Source organism: Chiloscyllium punctatum, chromosome 9 (assembly GCF_047496795.1).
Source record: "Chiloscyllium punctatum isolate Juve2018m chromosome 9, sChiPun1.3, whole genome shotgun sequence".
NCBI lineage: Eukaryota > Metazoa > Chordata > Chondrichthyes > Orectolobiformes > Hemiscylliidae > Chiloscyllium > Chiloscyllium punctatum.
Window position 1 is genome coordinate 21,190,071 of NC_092747.1, and position 12,515 is coordinate 21,202,585.

Here is a 12,515-nt window from a genome sequence, read left to right on the forward strand (position 1 = left end):
AAGCTAAAAATTGATTTCAGAGGCAGTGATACATTTAATGGGATGTTCTTGAGGTGAAACAAATCAATTCTTCCTCAATTTTATTTAGGAGTTTCCCAGTAAAAGCCTTTAATATGTTAAGCATTGTTTGATAATTCCAGTTTGTGGGCTTAGGTTTAGTTAATGACGTCTCCACATTCAATGTAAAACGCTCAGCAGTGACTGCTTGATGTCTCCAAAAATCTGATATAAAATGCAAAGAATTAATAATGAGGTTGAAGTTGCTGATCATTGTCCAGTTGTCTACTTTTAAATAGATGGGGTTTATTACAAATATTTCACTTACACAATCCTGAATTCTTGTGCTGTTACAGTGTGCAACAGCATATTTGACACAATTTTGACATATTGATGGTAAAAAGAAGGGATTGTGGAATAGATTCGATGGGATTATGAGAAGCTATGTTTGAAATAATTATATGGATTAGAGAAGATGCAATTTTGAAACTTGCCTCAGAAAGTGGTGGAAGTGAGGTCAGTAAATATTTTAAGGTGAAGGTAGGTATATTTTTATTAAACAAAGAAATCAAAGATCATCAGGACTGGATGGGAATATATAATTTGGAACATAACTGGATCAGCCATGATCTTAATGAATGACAGAGCTTGTTTTGCCATTTGTATGTTTGTATGTATGTATCTTCAAGTCATGATGACCAGCATGTGGTTTGAGGCACAATGAGAATTGAGGGCAAGCATTCTAGAGTCAAGATAGATTGCATGCTGTGGGAATATATTAAAGGAGTTGGAGTTTAAGAGGAGCAAAATAGTTTTTGAGAATTACCCATGATATTGGGGGTTTGTCTCATGAGTAAAGGTTAAATACATTGGGACTCTACTCACTGGACTTTAGAAGAATGAAAAGTGATCTCATTGAAGTGTACAGGATTCTTAAGGGGCTTAACAGAGGAAGTGCTGACAGGATGTTTCCCTCATTGGAGAGTGATGTGGAGGAATTTCATATCAGAAGGTTTTTTAGGATTCTTTGTCACAGAGAGCTATGGGGGCAGAGTTCTTGCATATATTTAAGGGTGATCGGGGGGGAAATCGTGGGTTATTAAGAATGGTCAGGAAAGTGGACAGGAGGAATGTCAGACCAGCCATGATCCTATTGAGTGGTGGAGCAGGCTAGAGGGGCCTCAAGCCCTACTCCTGTTCCTCTTTCTTATATGGTCATATACATGGGCCGGCATTCATTGAAGATTGTCAATGAGCAAATCTTTGGAACATGAAGTTACCTATTGTTCATGTTCTGGTAATAACTTGCAGCTGTCTGAAATATGCTGTTTGAAAAACATTTGTGACAACATAATGGGGCAGCATGGTGGCTCACAGTGCCAGGGACCCGGGTTCAATTCCCGCCTCGGGCAACTGTCTGTGTGGAGTTTGCACGTTCTCCCCGTGTCTGCGTGGGTTTCCTCTGGGTGCCCCGGTTTCCTTCCACAGGCCAAAGATGTGCAGGTCAGGTAAATTGGCCATGCTAAATTGCCCATAGTGTTAGGTGCATTAGTCAGGGATAAGTGTAGGGGAATGGGTTTGGGTGGGATGTTCTTCGGAGGGTCAGTGTGGACTTGGTGGGCCGAAGGGCCTGTTTCCACACTGTAGGGAAGCTAATCTAATCTAAAAATGCAGGAAAGACCTTTTTGCAGGTAGGGAGTATTCCACATTTATGTTTCTTTTTAAAAAAAGAACCAAAAGGAATAAGTCTTTGATAGAATGAAGTAGAGGAGGAATGGAGGGCACCAATAAAGCATCAAAGGGTGATTGATGTACATAAGGATGACTGTTTCCACAAAATGTACTCAAATTGATGCAGAAGAAAAAAAAATGATGACTGTTGACCTGAGTTAGCACAGTGACCTCTCGAGATTAAGTAATTCCTATCATGATGCTGGACTAATATTCAACTTATAGTTAAATCAATAACTTAATGTTTCACTTCCAAAATGGGTTGCATTAGGAACTGAGAGAAAGGCAGCGGTATATTGACACAGCTCGCTGTAATTTCTCAGGAGCTCATTCTGTACACTGTGCGGGTTAATTCACTCAGTCGCACCGAACAAAAGAATGATCGTAATATTACATTCACCTTCAAAGCTGGGTACACTTTCCCATGTCTTCGACGTCCCGTTCTTTTCTCTTTTGGCTGGACCACGGGACATTGTGGGTATCTGTCTCCGATGAGGGCTGGCGTAGGTGGTCGCCCTGGTTGTTCCATCTCCCCACCCCCCTCGCCCCCCCAGCCCGTTTGTGGGTGTTATACAAGGCGGGCTAAGGGGTCGCCTTCTTCCCAGAGAGACCCCTCTCTCTCTCGCGCCTGGGACCTGTCCCCTTGAGCCGCGCTTCGAGCAGGAGATGGAGACCCCCTTGATCGCACTCTGTCTTGATCACTGCGAGTCCGTGGTTCATTTGGACGGTGCTGCGCACAGCTCAGTGTCCGGGTGCAGTCAGTGTTTCAGTGAGATTTGTGGAGAATGAATAAAGCTGAAGCTAGGCGGCAAGAATAACAGAACACACCGCGGGAAGGCTGGGTGACAGAGACAATAAACCCGCAGCTTAAGAAAGCCTCTTCTTAAACTTTCTAAACGGTTAGCAGTTAAATGTTAAACAAAATCAGATGGGTGCTGTTTGTCAGAAATGAAAGCCAAAGTATTTTCTCACACGCCAACAAAGGGGTCTTGAATCGTCTTTCTCAGATAGCATTGTATTAAATTGTTTTAAACTCAAATTCCTTGCTGGATGTTCAGATAATTTATTGTTTTTTTGTTTGTTAATCGCTAATTGAGGATAGTGGGTGCCCGCTTCTTGAACACCGGTGGGTTGATGCTTTGGGCTGTGTGTTGGCACTGCCAAACGCTGGCCGGCTGTAAAGAAAAAAGCAGAGAGCACTTGGGATACTGAGCTGCAGCTTCAGTGGAGAGAGAAACAGGGAGAAGGCATGGAGAGTCAAACTCCGAATTGTTAACTCTGTTCTTCTCTCCCCACGGTCCTGCTAAGTTTAACCAGCGTTGTTGCTTTTAAACCGGAACTGTGCGAGCCCCAAGCTGAGGACGGTGATCTAACTCCGTCTCCCCCAATCTGCAGACCTCCTGCTCGCCCCTTTCCCAGGGGCTGAGGTGTCCGATCAGACCCTGGCCCTCCAGGGTTGGAGAGACTTGACTCTCGGCCCTGGACCAGCCCACCCCTCCTCCGCCTCTCGCTGCCTGGTTGGTTACTGGCGCTGTCAATCCGCTCTCCGCTACAATCACGGGCGAGGCTGGAGGCGAGTATTTTCATCCCATAGCCCCAGCTCAGACATGACATTTTTAGTGCTGTGTGCCAAGCCTTTGAATTTCGAGGAACTCGTGTCCAAACCGTGTGCGTGCATCAGAGACAGCGAGGACAGGGAGAGGGAGGCAGCTGGCTGTGCAGGGTGATAGGTAGAGAGAGAGAGAGAGAGAGAAAGAAAGAACGAGGCAGCCCCTTTTCCTCTCACAACCTACGAGGTGGGGAAACTGGGGATGGCAACAGACTGGATGTGTTCCCACCTTGTGGCTGTTTCCATTGCCTTAGCGCCGTGTCTGTGGGAATGATGCGTTTGTCGTGAGCACTATCCACGTCTCCATCCTTATTCCCCCACCCCGGGCCCCCTCTCCTAGGGTTGTTGGGTCTGTTGTGTGGGTGAGTGTTGGAGGGAGAAATTCTTCAGCCCAAAAAGCTTTCCCCTGAATATGGCAATGTGTGGAGATCTGAATTTCGACTGAGTGAGTGAGTGAGGAGGAATATCGAGAGGGAGAGAGAGAGAGAGAGAGTGGGTGGTGGGGAAAAATAGCTTGCTGCAACCGCCTAGGAAACAGTGCTTTGACAAAATGCATCCATCCTTAAAGCATCACTAGATTTTACTCGGAAGAATTAACTGCGTCGTGTGCAGATAGAAAGGAGCATTGAAATAACTCACAGCGCCGAGATAAATTGTTGTGGGTTTTTTTTATTTGATGTTGTTTGTTGTTCTCCTGTGATCATTTCCGAGCCATGTTACTGGACGGGTGAATGTGTGGTCTGCAATTTCCGCCGATGCTTTGGGATTTGCGGGTTATTCCGCACCGTGCCATACATTTGCTATTTTAACCCACGGACTAATCGCAACGCCAAACAACCGAGGAATGTGGAAATATCAGAGAAGGCGATACTTTGGTGTTCTGTCAGCGCCGGTGGTGTTGGTGGCTGTGGTCTGCTGTGCCCAGAGGTAAGACCCGCTCCGGCGTGGAAGCGAGCGGCGGACCCTGTGTGATGTTTGCAATGGGCAAAAAAAAACCCACTTTCTCTCCTCCACCTTGTGTTTTGTGTTTCGTTTCCAGCGTCAATGAACCCGGGAACATGTCGTTTGTGAAGGAGACAGTGGATAATCTGCTGAGGGGCTATGACATTCGCCTAAGACCGGATTTTGGAGGTATGCATTCTGTGCTCAATCTATCAATTTCCATCCCCCTCCCCTTCCCCATCAAGCTATGTTCAAAAACATGTGTGTAGCAAGTGCTTAACTCGCCACCCCTGGTTTCCACACAATCCAGGTCCACCAGTAAGTGTCGGGATGAACATAGATGTCGCTAGCATTGACCAGGTGTCTGAAGTTAACATGGTGAGTGATCATTGTTTTGTCTACATCCAATGGACGGCTTGAACCCACGTTGGCTGTTCAGTTATGAGTCATTTATATCTGTGAGGATGCACAGGCATAATATTCTGAATTATGGGGCGATTTTAATGGTGCTGTTGTGGTGTAGATTGATGTCTGCTCCCCCCTCTCTCTAGGATAGTGGACCCCATTTTAGATGAGGCGTGTGATCCGCTGTTGGGGAAAGTTCCCCTCCCCTTTACGCGGTGACTGTTGGTTGATCGTTGGGCTGTACAGGGAAACAGCAGTATCGCGTAGATTGGCGAGCCAGGGGTTGGTGCCATCTGCCGGCTACCCCCTCCGCCGAGATTATGCAAAATTCGTGGCTGTGCAATCCCACAACCAGAGGGGTAGGTATGCTGAACGTGCGATTCTCTCAGTCTCTCTCTGGACATGTGAACTGCTCGTGTAGTTTACTGTGAGGGAGATGCATGGCGTTTCGCTGTCCGAGGTGCTGAATTCCAACATGCATCTGCAAGTGATTAGTGTTAATTTCTTGGAGAGCGGAAGGTGTGGAGAGGATGTCATAATGCAATCAGTGTACCGTCCACTTCACAGAGCTCAGCTCTTAGAAATTTTAACATAACATATCATTTGAACACAGCAACAGCAATGCATAAAATGTAAACTAATTAATAGAACCATCAATCTAAGAGTGGAAGTAGCCCTTCGACCATCGAGTCTGCTCCGCCATTCAACGAGATCATGGCTGATCTGACAATCCTCAACTCCACTTTTCTTCCTGATTCCCCTCAATGATTAACAATTTCTCCGTCTATCTCAGCCTTGAGTGTACTTATCCTCCAGCATAGGAAAACAAGACGTGGTCCTTTGCAGTTCCCCAATAAAGTGAAATGTAAATTAAAGATTAGAATTCTGTTGATATCTAACTTGATATGTATTATGCCCCATAAAATATTGCAGTTCATCGTTTTTGTTAATCAACCTATTTGAAGGTAAAATATTGTTCAACAAAGAAAACTTACCTAAAACACGCTTTAAATGTAATTATTCCTCTTTGTGAATCCTTACAATTATAATTTGGCAGTTTTAATGCATTTGAATTATTTTTCTAAATAATAATTTATTTGCATTCAGTGTTATAGGCAATTTGAGACCCTGGGGAGGCAGATGTATAGGCAGGTTCATTCCTGAAATTTCCTCCTCACTATTATTAATGTGTGTGCCTTTACAACACGGAGTGACTCCCTGCACCATCATTATAGTTTAATTCAGTCCTGTCCTTATCCAATGTGCACTTCCAGTATGGAACATCGAGTGACAATCAGGAGTTGGAGTCATGGCCAATTGAACCTCTGAACTGAGGGATGTGGAGACAGTTTGTAAAATAAAACTAAGGAAGGACATGCATTTATAAAATGCTTTTCATGAGGTCCGGGTATTTGAAAATGAAATAAGCATTTGGAAAGTCTAGTCACCATCGTGATGTCAGACCATGTTGCATCCCTCCTTTTCCTCTTTGCTCCCTCCCTCACTCTTTCCATTGCAGCTAAAATCAACCAATGTAGTCTATGGCCTTTCCAATCTATGAGGCTCACGGAATCGCCCGAGGAACTCACTAAAGCTTAATGGAAACTAATTAATCTAGTCTGGCAAATTCTACATTGAACTTGTATTAAAAATATGACTTTATATTTCATTTTGGCATGATTTAAAAGATCAAAGGAAATGAGTTTTGGTCATTTTCCATGAAAGAGCGTTTGAGCTACTGAGATATCATTGCGCCTTTCATACACTTTTCATGACCCCAAGATTTGGGTCAATTGGCAAAGTTGTCATTAGCAGACTATTTGGAGAAAGCAGTATTGGTGTCAATTTCTTGGGATATTGAAATACTGGATGGAACCAACCTCGAACTACCACAGGACTAAGAATATGCCATTCAGTCTCTCATAGCTGTTCTCTATTCAATCAGATCCTGGGCAACCTATATCTCAATCTATTAACCTTTTCTCTAAATCCATTGGAACACATTGGAAATTTTCATTGTTGAAAATACGAATGACCCAACATCTAATGGAAAGCAAGTTCCAACATTCTGCCCTTCTTTACAAGTTGCAGAATTCCATTAGCCTTAATGAGGGAAATCCTGCTTCCTGATTCATTCATAATGGACTTGTTATGAACACTGAAGCCCACAGAATTAAATAGACAGTAACCATTTGGATATGAAATCAGATTTGAGATGGAAAACAAAGAATAGTGATGAACTGTTAAGCAACTTGGGTATGTGCTTTAATGGTCATTTTTTATGCTTCTTGACCCAATGAGGCCTATTTCAACTGAGTTAAAATCTCATCACCTACTTTCTTCATGATTTTCTCTTTCTAATTAGTTTAAATCTTTTCCCACCCTCCTAATTGCTTTTTTTGGAAAGAATGTGTAAGTTTCCAGTTGAATGGAAGTTATTTATCCATAATCCGAATGGCTCAGGAATCTGAAAGTCTGACTTAGGAACTATGTTTCCAACTGTGTGTAGGATATAAAGTGAAGAAAGGTTTGTGTCTTTTGACATAAACAGTCCATTCTGGCATTTATGTTACACTTAAACATTCTCCCATTTTTCTCATATAAATCTATCTTCCTAATCTTCCAGTCTTGTCTGCCAAACTTCCTCTTAAAATAATTGATTTATTTCAACCATTCTCTGTGGTAGAGAGTGCTACATTCTCATCACTCTTTGAGTAAAAGAATTCTTTCTGAGTTCCATATTTGATTTCTTGGTAGCTATCTTATATTGATGGCCTATAGATAAGCAGAAACATTCCCTTCATGTATAGGTGATTCTGTGTACTACCATGTTTTTAAGACCTAAGTTAGTTCATCTTTATTCAGGAGGAGAGGTCCAAACATTTTCATTTTTTCATGACTAGTATTTCCAGCAGTTCAAGTATGATTCTTACAAATCTCTGCACTCTCGCCAATGCATCTATACCCTCTTGATAATATTCTGACTAGAACTGTGTTTGCTCTCATATAATGGCCTTGCTAAGTTGTGTACATTTACTGAATGATGTATTTGTACTCTGAGATCTCCTTGTTCCTTCACCTCCACATAGACTTGCACCTTCCAGGTAATAAATCATCACCCTCTTCTTCATATCTAAGTGTACTGTTATGTTGAAGCTCATTTTGCAATTATGTGTACTTTTTGCAAGTTTATTAATGCTTTCCTTAATTTGTTGCAATCTCCCTCAGTGATCATTCAGTATCATCTACAAATTTAGAAGTTGCAATTTTGATTCCAGAGTCTGAATTATTTATGTAAATAGTGAACAATAATGGTCCTACTGACCCTTGTAGATCACCGCTTCCTAACTACTTCCACATTGCAAAATTGTCATTTGCTCTTACCCTCCAAATTCTATATTGAAACCAGTTACATTTTGCCGTAAGTCCCTGCTACTGCGATCTCTGACCCCATTCATTAAGCTATATAGAAGCACCATATTGAAGGCTTTTTGACAGCACAGATATATTACATCTACCAATGAACCATTTTCTATTTTTCCATTATTCCGCAACAAAAATCAATACAGTTAGTCAAGTAATGTTTTCCATTTTTGAAATTCATGTTGATTATTTAACATTGCAATTTTCTTTTTGAAATGTTCTATTCTAATAGTGGAGATTCCATTACATTTTCAACCCCAGATATAGGCTGACTGCTCTGTAATTCCCTGAGCATGTCCCTCTTTTTATAAATAGGAATTACATTAGCTATTCACCAGTCTTCTGGCATTATACCTTTTCCTAATGAATTATTAATTCTGTGTAGTAACGTCTCTACTATCTTTCCCTAGATTCCTTTAAAATGTGTTGAACTAATTCATTCAGACCAAAGACTTCATCCTCTTTCAGTTTGATTAGTTCATTCAATACATTTGAATTTTAAAATAATTTAAATACATGTATCTCATTACACATCTCATTATTTCTTGTCATGCCTAACTGTTCTATCAGCTTAGTTAACACCGAACTAAAATAATCAGTTTTTTTTTGCCAGCTCTTTATCATTACTTGAGTATCCTTCATTCTCTCCCCTAACATTCCTATTTCTACTCCATCTTTTCATTTATCAATGTCCGGTTGGATGTTTTCAATTTTTGCTTTATGATTCATGATAATTTTATTTGATAGTTCCTCTCTGTCTTCCTTCTTACCTTTTCAACATCTTGGCCTGCGGATATCAAGAGATTATTTCTGTCCCAGTGCAAGACAGCACTCAAGTTTCCAATCCAAAACTCAAAAATGTGCAAACTAATCCTGACAAGAAGTTGGCTTAACTCTGACACAACATGAAACAGTTAAAAACTCATTGGAAAAAGGACTCTTCTGTTCTCTATCTAATTAGTAAGTGTCTCATTCTGACCCTTCAGAACCATATCCTTTATTCATCCATGAGTCCCACTTTAGTGTGATATATATTTTCCTGCATCATGTTAAGCACTATTTTAGATGTAAGACCATAAGATTTAAGCTACTCAGCCCATCAAGTCTACTCTGTCATTTGATTCATCACTAATATGTCTCTCAACCCCATTCTCCTAACTTTTCCCTGTAATCTTTAATCCCCTTTGTAATCAGAACCTATCTATTTCTGTTTTAAAGATACTCACTGACTTAACCGCAGTGTTTCCCATTGTTTTCCTGCATTGCTGTTTGCCAATTTCCTTGCTCAGTTACTTGTCTAAATTTTATTGTCATCCCTTCAAAATTAGCTTTTCTCCAATTTATTAACTTGTTTTTCACTATGCTTACACCCTTTTGTATTATCCTCTTACCGTGTGTTATATTCTGCTCATTACTGACCAGCTGATGTCTTACCTTTTCTGTTTTTATTCTATTATTCAATTTTATTACTAGATCCAGGAGGAAGTCTTTGCTTGTTGCAATTTTTTGCAAATTGACTTAAAAATACATATTGTGGAACTCCATTCCCTGAAACCATTTGCTTACCTCCATGTCCAAATTAATATCAGGATAGACAAAATTGTTCATGATGTTACTTGATTTTATTGATTTTACATCTTCACCCCACTTCTTTTTATTTCATGTATTACTTCATACTTCCTACTCCCCTTTCTCATCTTAGGTGGTTTGTAGCCTAAACCTCTCATTTTGATTTGTCCTCTATTGTCATTTATCTCTATCCATGTGGATTTATTTATATCCTGAAGGTAGCTTTGGCCCTTTTCCCTACTGTGATTATGTTATCCTCTATAAGTACTAGGTCTTCTCCTTTTTACTTTATCTTTCTAAATAGGTAATATGGTGCCATGTTTTTGGAAGCTATTACATGTTGACAGTCTCTCCATGAGGAACTTTCTCCCACTGTCTAGAGAATGAATGTGACACTGGACAAAATCTGGAGATAACTGCTCATCATTAAAGAGATAATTCATCTCCTTAATGTAAAACTTTACTGCTTAGAGCCCTTCGCAGAGTGTGAATCTTGTTCTGTCTGCATTAATAATTTGCACATGCCTGCGGTAATTTGGCCTCCTATTCTAGAACCTTTTGCATTTTTTCTTCGATTTTCTGAACATTCTTCTTTTGAAACCTCATACTATTCAGGATGCTGGATAACATCTGCAGAAGTACTCATCCAGCTATACAGTTCCCTACAATCACCACTTTTTAATTACCTGTAATGATTCCATGTCTGCAGCTACTTGTTATGCTGTGTCTGATGGTGACTCTATGCTTTTAGCGCGACTCTTAAAGCCTCTGTCACTGGTATTTCATTAGGGATTCTCAGTAAGAGAAATCCAGCTCCCACGCTGGTTCCTATGTACCCTTTTACCCTATATGTCACTGATTGCACTCACTGATTTTTCTACTCCAAGAATCTAGACTTCTCGAACATCAACTGCAGAAAACCTTTTCCTATCCAGATATTGCAGAGTGTGTTAGGTTGACTTTCATCAAATAAATAAAGAAAGGTGTTGTTATGTCTATTCAGGGCCACAAGCTGTTCAGGTGTTTTGTTCAGTGTTACCATATGCTATTCTGATTATGCAGTGGCAAAGTAATGTTGGATGTTGCCATTTTAAGATGAAGCGCAGTGAAGTGCTTGTGCATTGCTGTCTTTAATTAAGATTTTTGCTTCCCTTTTTGGCAAAGTTTGACTGTCACCAACCATATAACATCTGGTCATGTGGTGCAATTTGCAACAGATAAAACTATGCCTGTGAAAGTTTGGTATCACGTTGGTGTTGTGACACTGCTCTGGAGATCACAGTTACTGACTGGTGTATTGCTAATTAGCTGTTGCACAGATTGATTTACTGTATGGTCTTTGTTAAAATCAGGAAAATCTACCACTGTGAAAGCAGAAATAGAAACAAAGTATGTGAAGGCACAGCAATTTATTTCGTACCGTGAAAGTAACTCCATCAAAATTGGGTAACATCAGTGGAATATATCAGTCCATAATATACCACCTTGGGATTTTAATATGTCTGAGCAGGGCCCCATGCCTTCCATTGAGTTCTACTGCTCTAACAAGTAGAAAACAGGCCTGGAGAGAGATCTAGATAACATTTTCTTTTCCTTTTCTCTGATACTTTTGATTCAAAAGCAAATCATATGATTTTAAATGTACAGATCTTATGATGGTCATACCTTGATGTAACATCATATTAATGTCTTCTTGCTATAATGCTTATACAACTGACATTTGATAGCCTGCATAGTGTGCATGTTCTCCAAAGGAGAAAACGCTGGAAAATCTCAGCAGGTCTGGCAGCATCTGTAAGGAGAGAAAAAAGCTGACCTTTTGAGTCTAACTGACCCTTTGTCAGTGTGCATGTTCTATTGCTTTTAAATGATTATGGTGAGCTTCTGATTTCTCTCATCGCTGGTGATCTGATATGATATGTTACATTGGTTTCCTCAGTTTTTCTGAGCTTAGATATAAAATTAAAACAGTACTATGATTGTTGTCTTTGAATCAATCACTCAATTATTGGAAAAAAAAACAGATAGAAAGTAAAATCACTAAGCCACACTTTCCCCTGTGACAATTTAAACCTAAAGAAATTATACTTTTTATTTGAATGTAAATTGTTAGTTGTGGAACCACGATGTCTTATACTTCACAGCTGAACAGCAATGAATTGATCTTCTGGGGTAAGGCTACACTGTCAGAGCTCCTGTCTTTTGAATGGGACAAACAAGTGAGGCACTGATTGCCTTCTTAGGTAGAAACAAAAGATCCCATGGGACTACTTGGAAGAACAGTGAGGGAATCTCCCTAATGTCTGCACCATTTCAACACATGTGTTCTTATAAAACAATATCTAGTCATTATTTCATTTATGCATATGAATCTTTCAGACCCTGATGTGCAAACATTAGTTGCCATGTTTCCAAATCTAAAATAATGACCATACTTAAAAAGCCCTTCAGTGGATATAAAGTACTTTGGGACATTCTGGGATCATTAAACACACCATATAAAAATAGTTCTTTATTTTCATTTCTTTTTAAGGGAAATTTGTCTTGCAATACCTTTTAAATGAATTGTAGAAGGTGTAGTAATGTAATCAGTTCTATAATATTATCATTACATTATTGATTTTGTCTTCTGTAACTAACTCAGTGTTTTTAAATTGAGAGATAACAGAAAATACAAGTTCTTTGAAACATTTCATGCTGTGTCAGAGACAATGTCTGACACAGAACTTACTCCAGCAACCAGCATGTCATTTTACAGCAGTTGTGATGTTAGAGAGGATGGTCCAGGGAAAGAGTCTGTTTGTCCAACAATGCAGGTTCTTTAATCCACATGAGCAAG

At 40.2% G+C, this 12,515-nt stretch overlaps 1 protein-coding gene across 3 annotated transcripts in view; it reads left to right on the top strand.

The window, feature by feature from the left end:
- The window catches only part of gabrb3 (gamma-aminobutyric acid type A receptor subunit beta3), a 686,618-nt gene that overhangs the window by 365,846 nt on the left and 308,257 nt on the right, over nucleotides 1-12,515 (top strand). For 2 of the 3 annotated variants that reach the window (XM_072576993.1, XM_072576991.1), the window contains 2 exons: nucleotides 4,377-4,468; nucleotides 4,590-4,657. In XM_072576993.1, coding sequence (XP_072433094.1) covers nucleotides 4,396-4,468; nucleotides 4,590-4,657 — 141 coding nt within the window. In that variant the 5' untranslated portion in view covers nucleotides 4,377-4,395. Of the gene's footprint in view, nucleotides 1-3,307; nucleotides 4,265-4,376; nucleotides 4,469-4,589; nucleotides 4,658-12,515 lie in introns of those variants that run through there. The other variant, XM_072576992.1, reaches the window with a different exon arrangement.